Source organism: Macaca mulatta, chromosome 17 (genome assembly GCF_049350105.2).
Source record: "Macaca mulatta isolate MMU2019108-1 chromosome 17, T2T-MMU8v2.0, whole genome shotgun sequence".
NCBI lineage: Eukaryota > Metazoa > Chordata > Mammalia > Primates > Cercopithecidae > Macaca > Macaca mulatta.
Window position 1 is genome coordinate 64,575,297 of NC_133422.1, and position 16,687 is coordinate 64,591,983.

A 16,687-nucleotide genomic window follows, 5' to 3' on the forward strand; every position below is an offset into this window, starting at 1 on the left:
TTTTTGTAATTAAGAAAATAAAACACTCAATGTTCTAAGTTTAAAAGATATGAATAGAGAATTGAAGGTTTAAACAGCCATTGAAAAAACTATGAAGGTCAGGGAAGTTTCTACTAAAGATTTCAAACTTCATTTCAACATGAATTTTCTCAAAAGCACTCTGCAAAGACACTGCATTCCTCAAGGACCTCCAGAGGCCTCCCAACAATGATGTCAGCCTACAACAGTGGGGTCAATAGCTTTGATAACTCGCTTGTAAGTTATTTTACTTTTCCATTTGCCTACACATCTTCCTCCAACTGCCTGTGGAGAATAATGGCTGCTGCTTCTCTTCTAGCTTTCATATCTTATATGAATGCCTCTTATTGGTAAGTTCTAACCCAGAACCGTCTAGAGAAAGGATTGCTGGATAAAAATGTTCCACGTGTGTCCTCCAAAAGGCAGAGCTGACTTTGGAGGGAAGTAGCAATGCTGATCAGTGGAAATAAACTCAGCAGGCAAGGAAAGATCGGGAGATGGAAGGAGACTCTGGACTTTTTGTCCATCTTTACCCAAAGCAGATCAATTCGAAAATGATACTTTGATATAATATTTAATTTGAACAGAGAATTGCATTAGTAAAATAAATTTAAAAACAGAATGAGAAACACTTAAACACCACTGCTTTGAACACAAGTCCGTTCTATTAAATATATGACAGCCATTGTCATGCCTTAATTTTATTCTGGCATAGGCAGCCATTTTTTCAACTTTTCTTCATAGTACACAATCACATAAAATTTACTATTCTTGTTATTCTAATCTGTTTCCGTTTGCCACTCTCGATTGTTTTTAAAATGTTATATCCAGAATTAAGCACAGGTTTCATAATGTAATATAAGAGTACAATGAGACTATTTCCTTCAGTGATGTTATTTTGGCACTATCTCTATATTCATGCAGACATAGTTACATTAATGTTTCAGAATTAATTTTACACTTCTACCTGATATTGAGCTTGCAATCAAAATTCTCCAGTATTTTGCACATGATTCATTGCCAAGCTGGATCACCTTCCCGAAAGATTTTGGAATTATTTGCACAAAATCAGTAGCTGAAGCCAAATACATAAGTGAAATTGCCAAAGGAAAGATGATAAATAATGAAGAAGAGAAACACAAGCAGCAAATTAAGTTCTGGGTAGACCAGACCTTTGGTCTCTGAAGATCAAGTTTATATCTAAAGAGTTTGGGCAAGAAATTTAAAAATTTTAGAAGTGTTACTTATGTATTAAGCAATCAGACAAATAATTATAGTCAAGAGAGAAGTTAATTCTATTCTGCATGCAGTAGAATACATGGAATGATTTGCTGTTAAAGCAGTTAAGGAGAAAACAACAACAAAAAACAAAACAAAACAAAAAACAAAAGAACAGCACAATATGGTTGCTTTCAAAGCACAGATTGGGTAGATTAGATGAGAACATATGCCTGATTGGACAAGGATCAGAGGCAAATATGTGATGAGAAATCACATTATCAGATGCAAAACACTCATTTTAAACTGCTGGAACTGAAGGGACAATATAGATCTGGGAAGAAAAGTGGTCAGTAATTTTTCTGTAAAATAGTTACCGTAAACATCTATAGAATACCAGTGCACCAGGTTTTCAAAATAATTTGAAATCATTTAAATTTCAGCAGATATTATATGTCACAGTCTAAGAAATAAATTAATATAGAGTCATTCAGAATGTTGAGTACCTTAGAAATCTTCTATATTTCTGTTTTAAATATATTTTCCTATGAAGCATACATTTTAAAGTCTCTGAAGAAAAACATGTGTTACTATTGTGTGATAAATTGCAGAACAGTCCAAGCAGCTGCAAGGAAAACATTTTCATTACTAAATTAATAATTTGAAATTAGACCAGAAGGGACCATTATCCCTCTGGATATGGAGGCATATTGTTCTTTGGCTTAGTTAAGCCAGGAGCTCCTAAAGGTAATGAAATGTGCCTAATTAAACGGTGGCAGTTGGACTTTGATATTTTGGTTGATGAATTATTTGTTTACCTTGATTTGCTATGGTTCATATAATTTCAAAGGTAGCATCGTGTCTGTCATGGAAAACTTCTAAAGAAGGATTTGACAATAGAATTACAAATCATGTATCTTCATCCTGTTATTTCTATATTTTCATTTAATTTAGTAATCTGCTTAAAGGATTAAAAAGGAAAAAGAAAATAATTTTGAAACTCTGTTTCAAAATGGCAATCAGAATACTTTTAAGTGGTTGACTCATTAGCGATTAGAAAAAGTGTTCAATTTGAAATAAATAGCAACCATAAAGCTTAACAATATTTATCTCATTTTAATTCTTTCTTTGAGTTGGACAGAAAAATTTCCATAAGACTTTACTGGTTGTTTCAATAATAACAATGAAAACATTAATAATATTAATAATAATATCACAGTAGAAATGGGTAGCATTGATATAGGGCCTCTCCGCCAGGCACTCACTCTAATTCAGTGCTTTTAGAATGATTATTTCTAGGATAGGTAATATGATGGGTATGAGACTTATAACTGGTTATTTTATCCTAGAGTGGAACTAATATTTTAAAAATTCCATGCTATAAAGTACACAAATTTAAACTGTACAATTGAAATGACTTTTAGATTCTCTATAAAGCTGTTAAATATGCACATCCATATATATATACACACACACACATACAGGGAATAAAAGGGAAAACATATAAAATAGGCTTAAATTTTTTCCATAAAATCATACTGGCATAGCCACACTCAATGTAATATGCTGTGATGGAGAGGTTTGAAAAATGCGGAAAAAGTGTATAAAAGGGAAGCTGTGGAAGTGAATGTACAAAGGTATATAGGCCTGGGGCAATTTTGAAAATCAGTTTAAATAGCTTTATTAATTATCTATCTATCTATCTATCTATCTATCTATCTATCTATCTATCTATCTATCTATCTATCTGTATTGCCTGTTAAGTGTGCATAAAGCCATAAAGAAGCTTCCTGATTGCAACATGTGGAGGTTCCTGGAGGATGGTGTGCCCAGGGAGAGCCTGGAGCCTGTGCACCCCTCTTCTCATACCTCACCCTACACATCTCTCCATCTGTATCCTTTGCAATATCTTTTATAATAAACCAATAAATGTAAAATGAAATAAAAAATAAATCTACAAAAGAACAATAAATCCAGTAAAGAATGTGTTTTTTAAAATTAGAATATACATTATGGTACACTATAGTTCATAATAAAAAATGTGCCAAGCATAGAAAACTCATTGTAAACGCTAAAAACTTGCTAATGCCATGACAGTCATTATTTTTACCTCTGATAACACAGAGTATGTCTCCATTATTAAAAGATTAAGTTTCCTTACCATTGTGTAGCTGTGGGCCACCTTCATTAATTCAATGCATCCTTGAGCATCTGCGAAGGCTCGAATTCCTAAACAGTTAGATGGATGCAAAAGCTTCATGAGGAAGTGGCAGCACACTTCCACCACCTGTGGAAGCTGAAGAAGGCATGCTGCAGCAAGAAGGTTCTCAATGGTGTCCTCTTTTAATTCCAAGCAGCCTAAACATAAGCAAAGATAATTATGAAACTCTTTTTAAAACATGAAATAATATGTATCATAACATTACTCAAAACATTAGGACAATCTTCTAGAACAGATCTAAACTGAGACTGATAATCAAGATAAATATAACTTGGTAAAGGTCACCAATTGTTTTAAGAATTTTGCATTTCGTATTTCACGTAATATTCAAAATCACTCAGTAGATAGAAATGCAGTTTCGATACATCTGTATACTAGCAGACATGGTAGTTCTTCCTTTGATTGTGAAATAAGGAAAATAGAGAGAAAAGTAAGGTGCAGAATATATGCGTACAAACTTAGGAGAGCAGAGATTCGCTAAGTATCTGACAAGGTATATAATTGTATCTGAATATAAAATATCTATTTGTGGATAATTAATACATGTATGTACATTTATAAATGCATGTGTTGCAGGTTGGTAGTACTGTATTTAACCCACTGTACTCATGTTTAAAATTGTCTATAATTTCCGTTTTTAATTTTTTCTTTCTTTGTTTTTCTTTCCCCTTTTAAGACAAAAAACAGAAACAAAAACAAACAAAAAAACTCTTTAGTGCTTTAGTGTTTCCTCTGTTTTTCTAATATCCAGAATAATTTTTTAAAGGGATCTGTTTGTCAAATGTTTATAGAACTTATCTTTGAAGTTTTATGGACTTAACCATCTGGAGTTACAATTTAATTAGTAATACAATGTGTTCAATGGTTTTATTGTCATTTAGATTTACTATCTGTATCTGAGTGAGTTTTACAAGTTATACAATCTCAGAACCGGTTTAGTCCACTTTTCTGGCACAGCCTACTAGTTCTTCATGACAAATATCTCCAGTAATTTTTTTTTTTTTTTTTTCCTGAACATAGGGTCAGACTACATTTCTCTTGAGTTAGGTGTGACATCTAACAAGCTCTTGTCAATGGATCATGAGGAGCAGGATGTGTTTTACTACCAGACCAAGGCAATTATGATGTGCATCTTCTCTCCTTCTCTTATAACAGCTAATTATAGGAGTTAATAAAACCCAAGTGAATGGAAAACACATAGGAAGTGTATTCTAATTAGTCAGTACCTGTAATTGTGTAAACTTTTTCATATTATATGTTGTTTATTTTTGTCTTCTGTTCTATATTATAAAATTAAACTTTTAAGTGGATTGTCTAATTAAATAATGATTTCTAAGTATAATTTTTGTTAATAAGCAATATGCAGTAATATTAATAGGATTTTTAAGGAGTATAATTTTTATTAATTTTTATTAGAAATCACTCATCTTACTGAATATGAATATATGCACTTTCACTAACGCTGGAAATTATTCCCGTTTTTATTTAAATCATTCTTCACCTCTACCTTTGCTTCCTCCATTTTCTCTTACAGTCTATTCCTTAGGGGTACACTGAATTTTCTCTTTCTTTTCATGTCTGTAAGTTTTTCATATTTTGCATTCACTAATTCTCTCTTTAGCATATCTACTTTTTTGTATAACCTTATTTTTTTAACTTCAATGAAGATTCGAATTCATGGCTAATACCTTTGACATATCTAACATACGGTTTACTCACCACTTTGTAATAATTTATGCAACTTTTACTTCTAGAAATTTCTCCCATAGGAATTACTGACATCACAGAATTTTAATACATTCATAAACAGCAGTTTTGACACAAAGATTAAGAGATTTTAATAATATTTACATTTTGTCTTCATTATTAATTTCTTCAAATCTTACTCTATCTTTATATAATTTAATTTTAATCGTAATTAACCCAAAATATGCATTTATGCTCTGAGTTCCAAATTAACTCAATCAGATGAAGCCAAAGAAAAATGAATTTTTTAAAAAATTAAAAAAGCCTTCAAGAAATATTGAGATACGTTAAATGGCTAAACCTAAGAATAATTGGTCTTTGTTGACAGAAAGTCAACAAAGAAACAATGGACCTAAACTATACCCTAAAACAAATGGATTTAACAAATATTTACAGAACATTCTGCCCCTAAACTGCAGGATATATGTTCTTTTCATCAACACATGGAATATTCTCCAAGATAGACCAGGAACAAGTCTCAATCAATTTAAGAAAATCAAAATTGTATCAAGTATCCTCTCAGACCACAGTGGAATAAAATTCAAAATTAATTCCAAAAGGAAACCTCAAATACATGGAAATTAATAATCTGCTCTTGAATGATCTTAGGGTCAATGATGAAATCAAGATGGAAATTAAATTATTTGATCTGAATGATAATAATGACACAGCTTATCAAAACCTGTAGTATAAGGTAAAAGTGATGCTAAGAGGAAAATTTATAGCAATAAATACTATTTTGCATTCACTAATTCTCTCTTTAGCATATCTACTTTTTTGTATAACGTTATTTTTTTAACTTCAATGAAGATTCGAATTCATGGCTAATACCTTTGACATATCTAACATACGGTTTACTCACCACTTTGTAATAATCTATCAAAAAGTCTGAAAGAGCACAAATAGAGAATTTAGGGTAACACCTCAGGAAACTAGAGAAACAAGAACAAACCAGTCCCAAACACAGCAGAAGAAAATAAATAACAAAGATCAGAGTAGAGCTAAATGAAATTAAAACAAATAAAAGCAATTCAAAAGATAAATGAAACAAAAACCTGGTTCTTTGAAAATATAAAGAAAATTGTAGTTTGGCGCGGTGGCTCACGCCTGTAATCCCAGCACTTTGGGAGGCCGAGGCGGGTGGATCACGAGGTCAGGAGATCGAGACCATCCTGGCTTACACAGTGAAACACTGTCTCTACTAAAAATACAAAAAAATTAGCCGGGCGTGATGGCGGGCGCCTGTAGTCCCAGCTACCGGGGAGGCTGAGGCAGGAGAACGGCGTGAACTTGGGAGGCAGACCTTGCAGTGAGCCGAGATCGTGCCACTGCACTCCAACCTGGGCGACAGAGCAAGACTCCGTCTCAAAAAAAAAAAAAAAAAAAAATCGTTAGTGAAATTAACCAAGAAAATGAGAGAGAAGATCCAAATAACCTCAATTAAAAATGAAATGGGAGACATTACAACTGATACTACAGAAACACAAAGGATCATTCAAGGCTGCTATGAACACCTTATGTGTGCGAAATAGAAAATCTAGAGATGATGAATAAATTCGTGAAAATACATAATCCTCCTAGATTAAATCAGGAAGAAATAAAAACTCTGCACAGATCATTATCAACTACTGAGATTGAAACAGTAAAAAAACAAACAAACAAACAAACAAAAAACTCCCCCAAAATTCCAGGACCAGAGGGAGTCAAAGCTCAATTCTATCAGACATTCAAAGAAGAGTTGGTGCCAATCTTACTGAAACTATTCTAAAAGGAAAATCTTAAGAATTTTAAACCTGAGAAAATAATATCCTGTTTTTTTCATGTTTCTGAGTCTTCCAAATTTGACTAAAGTTTGAATTGTTTCATTTATATATATATATATATATATATATATTTTGCCTTAGTAAAGCCTACATTGCAGCTTTTATTTTTTTTTTTATTTTTTATTTTTTTTTTTTTTTGAGACTGAGTCTGGCTCTGTCGCCCAGGCTGGAGTGCAGTGGCCGGATCTCAGCTCACTGCAAGCTCCACCTCCCGGGTTTACGCCATTCTCCTGCCTCAGCCTCCCGAGTAGCTGGGACCACAGGCGCCCGCCACTTCACCCGGCTAGTTTTTTTGTATTTTTTAGTAGAGACGGGGTTTCACCGTGTTAGCCAGGATGGTCTCGATCTCCTGACCTCGTGATCCGCCCGTCTCGGCCTCCCAAAGTGCTGGGATTACAGGCTTGAGCCACCGCGCCCGGCCATTGCAGCTTTTAATAATCAATGTCAGACATTAGTGCCTACATATAAGCATTATCTTAGTTTATGTGTGAACTTGGAAGGCAGGTTGCACTAAATTTGATATTTGACTATAAGGCTTTAGGAAAAATGTAATTTTATCTAACTATAATTATGCTGCTATTTAATTGAAATTTGAAAGTATATTATTGCCAATTTGTGGATATTTTTTAACATTGTGATGTTACTGCCATTTTTTCTTAAGTTTCTCCTTTTCATCATGAATAGTTTTACGACATAATAAAAATGTTATCTACTTTCAAAACTTTTGGACAGAATATTTATTAAGAAAGTCCTTTATGCATAATAACTATTGTTTTCCATACCAAATTTTGTTTTCTGAAAATTTTTAAACCTATAATAATTTGCAAAACCCACCCATATACCCTTCATCTGGCTTCACCCAGTGTTAATATTTTGCCATATGTATGTGTATGTGTGTATTTATGTTGTAGCTGCAAAATTAGTAGAGAGCTACTTTCAGCCATCACATGTCACCCCTAAATGCTTCAGTATGCATCATCTAAGAATAAAGGTATTCTCCAGTGAAGTGACAATATAATTATCACATATGAAATTGATATATTTGCTATGACATACACTTTACCAAATATTCAAATAGTTTTCTGTGTAGCTTTATTTATTTTAATTCAAGATCTCATGAAGGATTATACATTACATTTACTTGTGGTGTTCCTTTAGATTCCTTTTATCTAGAACTGTTCCCTTGACATTTTTTCGTCTATAATATTTATGTTGGTGAAGAATCCATACTAGTTGTTTCGTAGAATCCTTCCTTTTGGACTTATATTATTTCCCCTTTATTAGATTATAGTGTTTTCTTTCTTTTTTTTTTTTTTTTTTTTTTTTTTTTGCAGGGACACCATATAGGTGATCTTTTGCCCTTCTCCATCATGATCAAGAGGCTCATGATGTCAGTGTGCCCTATTTTGGTGGCTTTAAGTGTCATAGAATGTTTTAGGCAGTATCTTACAGATTTCTTCATATTTTTTTTTATAATTAAAGAATGATCTGTTGGGTGATAGATACCTTTGCTTTCAAATATGACAACATGGTTAATAGGTAAAAAAGACTATTATGTTTTGTTTATGACTTTCACTGAAAGGAAGACAATAAAGAAATCTAAAGCATGCCTCCAAGCATAAAAGTGAGTTGATGAAGGAAAAAGAAGAGTAGATACACTGCAGAAAACAGTTGGAAAATATAGTGATTAGAGTAATATGAAAGCATTTTTATTATATATTAATTTCCACTTAAATTAGATACATAAATTCTAGTTTTGATATAAAAAGAGAACACAACACCAATAATAAAAATTAAAAGTTATTGAAAATTCTAAAATTTTAATTTTAACTTACAAAACCTTGCTGTGGAGATATTATCAAAAAGTAGAAGGTTGAGGAGCATAAGTCACTTTATTAGAGGAGATACTTATAGCAATAAAATTCCTTGAGGTGTTTATATTTTACATTATCAAAAACATTATCATACAATAATATTGTCAAGATCTTCATTTGAAGTTGAGGTATTCATATGGATTTGAATGATTTTAAGATTAATTACATCAGAACTAACTATTGATATATATTTTAAGGTTTATGAAATACCATAGCAAGATTGAGCAAAAAGTATTTTATAGGTTACAGAAACTTATATTTGTATAACAATTTTAGTTTTTTTTTTAAAAAAGTGTACTTGCTGTTATAAAAATAAAGTTAAAATAGAGAAAATAAGTGGAACACATTAAAAGCTGTTATTAATTTTAAACAGATTACAACTCTCTTTTATTCATATACACCTTCAACATATTGTTTTGATTTAAAATCTCAGAGGAAATTTACCTATATTGTTCAGTAAAGTTGTCAAGAAGACGGTTGCATGTGTCTTAGCATAGATATTGAGAGAAAATCAGATGGAAGGCCTACATGCTGATGGCACGGTTTTTACAGATTTCATTTTACTATGATTTTAGAACATTGGGAGGATGACTTCCTGTAATCTAATTAACTATTTCTCTCAATATAATTTATGCAGAAAAGAATGAGCACAGCAGGCCTGAACCACTACTATCCTCTGAAAGGCCTGCTTTCAAGGTTTGCTCCAGCTGGTATGTGAGAACTTAGATTTCAAGAGGATTCTCATCAGTAACTGATAAAAATTGACTCACTGTGTCTAAACTGTACAAACAATATGGTATATGCTGAACACAGTTTTCCTCTCTGGGAGTCTGAAATTTTGGTCTGTGTTAGACAGAGGCCTATGCGATCAACACCTAATAAAATTCCAGGCACTGAATCTCTGGTGAGCTTCCTTGGTTGACATTTCACACACTTTGTCACAACTCTTTGAAGGTAAAATAGTATGTTCAGTGGGAATCCACTGGAAGGGAACCCTTAGAAGTCTGTACCTGGTTTCCTTTGGACCTCACCCCATAGGTCGTTTACCTTTTCTGATTTTGTTATGTATTATTTGGCCATAACAATTCATAGTCATTGGTAAAACTACATGGTGAGTCTTGTGGACTTTCCCAGTTCCTCACTGAACTGGGCGTTAGTCTTGGGGATCATCCAACATAGCATTCTAATCAGAAGTCCTGAGGTGGTAGGGGAATGTAGAGATATGCTGTGCTCAGAAGCTCAAAGATCAGTATTGCTAAGATTTCATTCCACCCCAAATTAATCCATAGATGCACAACAATCACATTTAGAATCTCAGTAAATCCTGTGAAAATTGCAAAACAGATTCTAAAATTCATATGGAAATGCAACGGACCTACAATAGTCCAAACAATTTTGAAAAATAACAAAGTGAGAATAAGAGCACTATCTGATTTTAAGACTGATTGCAAAGTTTATGCAAGGGCACAAAGGTAAGTCATTTGAGAAAGGATTGTCTTTGAATGAGTCAGATATGTGTACAAAAATGAAAACTTGTATTTGATGCATACCCCAAATGATATACAAAATTTCCTCAAAATGGATGACGAATCAAATTCAAACATTAAACTATAAAACTTTTTTTTTTTTTTTTTTTTGAGATGGAGTCTCGCTCTGTCACCCAGGGTGGAGGGCAATGGTGCGATCTCGGCTCACTGCAACCTCCATCTCCTGGGTTCAAGTGATTCTCCTGACTCAGCCTCTCAGGTAGCTGGAATTACAGGCGCCTGCCACCAGGCCTAGCTATTTTTTTCTGTTTTTAGAAGAGACGGGTTTTCACTATGTTGGCCAGGCTGGTCTCAAACTCCTGACCTTGTGATCCACCTGCCTCAGCCTCCCAAAGTGCTGGGATTACAGGCGTGAGCCACCGAGCCCAGAAACTATAAAACTTCTATAAACAAACTTTGTTAATTAAAAATTTATTTGATAAAATATCAAAAACATAATTTCTCAAAGAACAAATTGAGAAACTAGACTTCATACAATTCCCTGCAAGACTGAGCTAAGATCATGCCACTGCACTCCAGCCTGAGTAACAGAATGAGACCCTGCTTCTATTTAAAAGAAAAAAAAAAAAAGCCACTGTAGGATGTATTATTAAAGGAATAAAAAGATGAACCATAAACCAGGAAAAAAGTTTCCAAATCATATCTGATAAAATATTATATATAGAATATTTAAAAAATTTTCAAACTAAATTAAAACAAAAAACTGGGCAAATGATTTATACAGACAACTCACAAAAGAAAACGTATGAACAAAAAATGCTTAATATTTTCAGTGCTTCAGAAAATGCACATTACAAACACAATGACACACCACAACACCTTTACTAGTACTGCTTGTGGAAATGTGAAATGGTAAAACTACTTTAGAAAACAATTTTGCAGTTTTCTCTCTCCTATGACTCAGCCATTCTGCTCCTATGTGTTTGCTCAAGAGTAAAGGAAGAATATGCTGATACAAAGTCTTGTACATGAATGTTTACAGAAAATTTATTTTGCAATGGCCAAGAGCTGGAAAAAACTAAAATGTTAATTGACAGGTAAATGTCTAAACAAAATTGGAGTATGTCTATTCAATGGAATAGTTCATAATAATAATAAAAAATAATTATTGATTATGAAATATCATGGTTAATTATGTTGAGTGCAAGATAATTAGGCTGAGTGAAAGAAACCAGACAGAAAATAAATACAAACTCTATGATTAACTTCAAAATTCTTGAAAGTCCCAAAAACTCTGATGTGTAAGGAATCAGATCATTGATGCTTATGTACTAGGTGGGGATAAGGAAGGACAACAAGATAGATTGCAAAAGGACATGAGAAAACATTTGATGATTATAGATATATTCATTAATTTGTGGTGAGTATATACATATGCCAAACATATCAAATTATACACTTTGTGTATGTACAGTTTATTATATCTCGATTATTCATCAATAAAGCATTAAAAAGAATACTCAACTGTATTTTCAAAATATATTTAATAAATGATTTGAGTTGACAAGTAGATAGAAACATATTCTGAGTGCTTAAATGCAAATAAAAATCAAACAAATATACGATATTATAATTTACATTGAGGGTTGTGTGATTTTTTTTCTTCTTTGTTTTCCTTTATTTTCTTTTTGAGGCTAGGTCTTATTCGGTCATCCGGGCTGAAGGGCAGTGGAATGATCATAGCTCACTGCTTCCTTGAACTCCCGGTTTCAAGTTATCCTCTTGCCTCAGCCTCCCACATAGGTGAGATTACAGGTATGCACCATTAGGTTTGGCTATTTATTTTTATTTTTGTAGCAATTAGGTGTTGCTATGTTGCCCAGGCTAGTCTAGAACTCCTGGTCCCAAGCCATCCTCTTGCCTTGGCCTCCCAAATTGTTGAGATTTACAGGTGTGAGCTACCATGCCTGGCCAATAATTTTTTTCTGAATGTTTGCAACATATTAAACATGATTATAGTCATGACAATTCATATATGCTATTATTAGGTTGGTGAAAAAGTAATTGTGGTTTTTGTCATTACTTTCAATGAGAAAATTGCAATTACTTTTGCACCAACCTAGCATATGAAAAACATATTCTTAATATAATCTTAAAAATTTGAGCCTGCCATACAAAATTGTGTGTGTGTGTGTGTGTGTGTGTGTGTGTGTGTGTGTATGTGTGAGAAGATCTTCCTATTCCATCACTGTGGCTAATTCTTGTGTGTTTCCATCACTCTTTCTGAACATTCTGACCCATATTGATATCTCTATTATGCTCTCTTCCCTTAAGCTCTTTCAGTGTTTCATTTGTTTTCTGATGGGACTCTGACTGATAAAGTGAATACTAGATGTGGACAGCAAGGAATAAAATCTCAGAGGATTCCACATAGTTTGGCTTGGGTGTCCAGGCAAATGGCATATGATTGACCATTTATATTGGAAAAGTATATTACTATATTTCTTTATATGTGTGTGTATTTTTACCTTCCCAGATCAATACTTGAAAAAAGATTCAGCAGCAGTAGACATACTTACAGGGTTTTTACAATATTTTCTTGAAACACATTTATTCAGTCTAAATTCAAACCCTTGATAATAATACACTTCATAATAATTCAGACAGAATTTTTTCAGAGCATCTCTTAATTATTTCCCCAAAAAAGAAAACAAAGAATTTTCACAAGATATCCATAGAATAATATTTTTATTTATTGCTAGCTTTGGAGGTTAATTTGAGTATTATAACCATTGTTTTTTTCAAATAGTTTTAATATTGTATTTTCTAAAACTTGGAATGTATCCAATGAAAGAATCTATTTGTTAAAGCCAGAGGCACAAATGGAATATTAGCCGGCGTCAAGCTTCAATGCACATAAATTAAGCTACCTCATGCATGCTATATTTCTTTATATCTGTAACCTGGCCATTGCTCAGACAGACCTAGATGTAAAAAGAAAAAGGGTAGCCAAGTATTTGACTTAAAAGTTAACTTTTTAAAAAGCACAAAAACTACTAATGGAAAGAAAAGTAAATCTACATTTCTACATTTTCATTCACAGTTGATTTCAAGGCATAACGTTCTCAAATAAGCTTACTAAAAGGGATAACCTACATGTTTTTAATTAGGTGCCATAGAAAACTGGGTTAAAAATACACAATAGCCATATTAAACTTGAGATACCTAAGAAGTCGATGTTTCTAATAACAGCCAACTTTTAGAGATTGTTTTCAAATAAAAATGAAATGTTTATAATCTCTCTTAGCAAGTCCAGAGGAGCTTTGTCTCCAGAGTTAATTAATTGAGAGGGTCGACACATCATCAGGAAACAGGCATCTCCTCAAGTGACTTCCTCAATTTCTGTCTTAGTTGCCATAGTTTCAGGTTTCAGATTCAGACAGGAAAACATGTAGCAGAAGAGGAACTATTTATTTATGTATATATCTCTTACATGAGTGAAGAAACTTTTACCAAAGAATCCCCAGAAATTTTTCTCCAAGCTGCCCTGGCAAAAATTGTGTCACATAATCATGCCTAACTCAATCATTAGGAAAGGAGTGAAATACAAATAATTGGTTTTGATCCTATAAACTGCTTATTAAAAGAGTCACCCTCCTTTGATTCAACTGGGGGACTAAACGGGGAATAGTTTTTGAATAGAGTACCAATAAGGTGTGCTACATTTATCCACAATTATATCTTAAGTAAATGCTAAGGCCACTAAATCTTCCAAATATGTATGAGTAGACTTAAACTGTGTTTTTCTATAAGATATTTGAATTTGTACTTCATTGACATAAAAATATATAAAATAGAATGGGAAGGAAAAAGTGAAGTTTATAGAAGAATATGTATTGATATGGTTCTATTTCTTATTAGACACATCATCCCCTATTAACAAATGCACAGAGTATCTATATTTCATCTACAAAATATGTTATATTAGAAATGCATATTTCCAAAAGTATTGTTTTAGAAATGTGCATTCTACCAGACAAGTGCAAAAACTGCCTATAAAATTCACAAAGTAAATTAAATTTATCTATCATCATTCTGTTAAATTGAAAAAGAGAGAAACAATGTCAATGTCACTCTAGAAATTCAAACTTCAAAATTGATATTTTTAGTAACTCATAGGTATTTTTAAAATATAGTTTTATATGAAAATACTTCTAGATTACAAGAAAATTGCGAAGATAGTACAGTGATTTTTCCATATAACATATACCTGTTTCCCCCATTATTAACATCTTACATGCATATATGTGTTATATTAATGAACAAATGTTGTTACATTACTATCAGTTAAAATTTGTACTCCATTCACATTTCATAGATTTTTTTTTTCTTTTCTTACCTAATGTCCTTTTTCTGTTCCAGGATACCATACAGAATAGTACATCTCATTTACTCATTCTGTCTCATTAGGCAACTCTTTTCTGTGACAGTTTTCAGACTTTCCTTTTTTTGATGACTTTGACAGTTTTGAGGAGTACTAATTTAATATTTCATAAAATGTTCCTCAATTGATATTTTGCTGATTATTATTAGACTGGGGTTATGAATGAAGTTTCTGTCTCATCACATGCTATTAAAGAAACATTATCAATGTGACTTATCATTGGTGACAGTCATCTTGATCATGTGTGGAGGTAGTGTATGTCAGGTTTCTCCACTGTAACGTTATTCTTTATTACCTTTACATACTGTATTCTCTGGAAAAAAGTCCCTATGCACAGCCTACACTTAAGGAGAGGGGAGTTGTACTCTATCTCCATAAGGATGGAATAACTGGCATAAATACTTTCGAATTCTTCTACATGGGAAATTTGTCTGTTCCCCATCATTTATTGGTATATTTAATTATTTATATCAATCATTTCATAGAATTTTTTGAATAAATGTTTCAAAAAAGGAAAGAGAGTTAAAAGGATTTGGTTTAGGCAATTTACACATATTTTTAACAGTTAAAGGAATTTAAATTTTACCGCAATTTAGAATTTTGCTATCATCAAATTATTCCTTATTGCCAACTTGTACCAACTTATTGGCACTCTGGCCTCCTCTCTCTCAGGTCCTAGTTATCTTCTAAAATCCTAGTTATCTTCTAAAAATTACAGCAAACTGATTTTAGAAAACAGAATACAAGTTCTACCTATGAAATTCTATAATCCTAGAACTAATCTATAAACCATGTCATACATGCCTTCCAGTCGCAAGAAAGACATGGTTTGTTTTTTGAGTACTAAATACATCTCAGAGTTCAAGAGAAACTGTTAAAAAGTGAGAAAAAGTTATGCAAAGAGCAGTTCAAAAGTAGCTGTGACAATCCAAGCCATTATTCGTTTAATTTCTATCTGTCCACCTTACTCCTATAAAAGTCCACTGTGTGATAGGTAAGAATTAAACATGCCAGTAGCTCAAATTTACTTAAATTGCTTTAAAGCTACTCTAATTATATATCCATCATTTGAAAAGAACAAGGAATCATTTTCAGAGAAAAAGCAACATTCTCTTGACTCACATCGATACACAGGTGTTAAGCTCCCTCAACTTTAACAACAGAGTACATGTCTTATCTTCAAATTTACTATACTTTATGACTCTGTACCTAATCAACTCCATAGATTTTTTTCCCACTCTTACTACTTTCTATGGAGTTTAACCTAAAATAGCATGTCATGCAACACTTGAGGAAATTTTGGTTGTAAGAGCAGTGAAAAAAAAAAAAAATGATTAACTCATGGTCACAGAAGTTATTTAAATCTTTACTTAAGTAAAATAATGTGTCTAACTAAGCACCAGACTTATCACAGATATGTCCTTTTGGTCCTTGTTTTAATTTAGGATACCTTTATGTAGAACATGCAGAGACAATTCAATTCCCTTTAAATTAATTGTACTTTGAACTCAGTTGAGTTTGATTTTCAGATTTAAATATTCTGTTGCTTAATGTGTGAAATTATTTGAGACTTGTGCTCCTGGACAAAATAATTTGAACTTGAATCAGCCAACAGAAGCAACAGTTCTATAATTCATTGTTATATCCACTTTTGGCTAAATAGTGAAGATGTCTAAAGTAGCGTATACAGTGGGGTGTGTGTGTGTGTGTGTGTGTGTGTGTGTGTGTGTGTATAAATACTCAAATGAAATATTTCTCTCAGATTTTAATATAACAACACCCATGTTTATGGTGAGGAAAATGTTTGCCTTTAGTTTGTAATATAACTGATTATGCTTACCTCTTTGTCTTGGTGA

At 32.5% G+C, this 16,687-nt stretch overlaps 1 protein-coding gene across 1 annotated transcript in view; it reads right to left on the minus strand.

Annotated features, from left to right (window-relative positions):
* The window catches only part of KLHL1 (kelch like family member 1), a 438,469-nt gene that overhangs the window by 239,403 nt on the left and 182,379 nt on the right, over positions 1 to 16,687 (minus strand). The window contains 1 exon segment of the mRNA NM_001195300.2: positions 3,398 to 3,594. Within this exon segment, the coding sequence (NP_001182229.1) occupies positions 3,398 to 3,594 (197 nt within the window).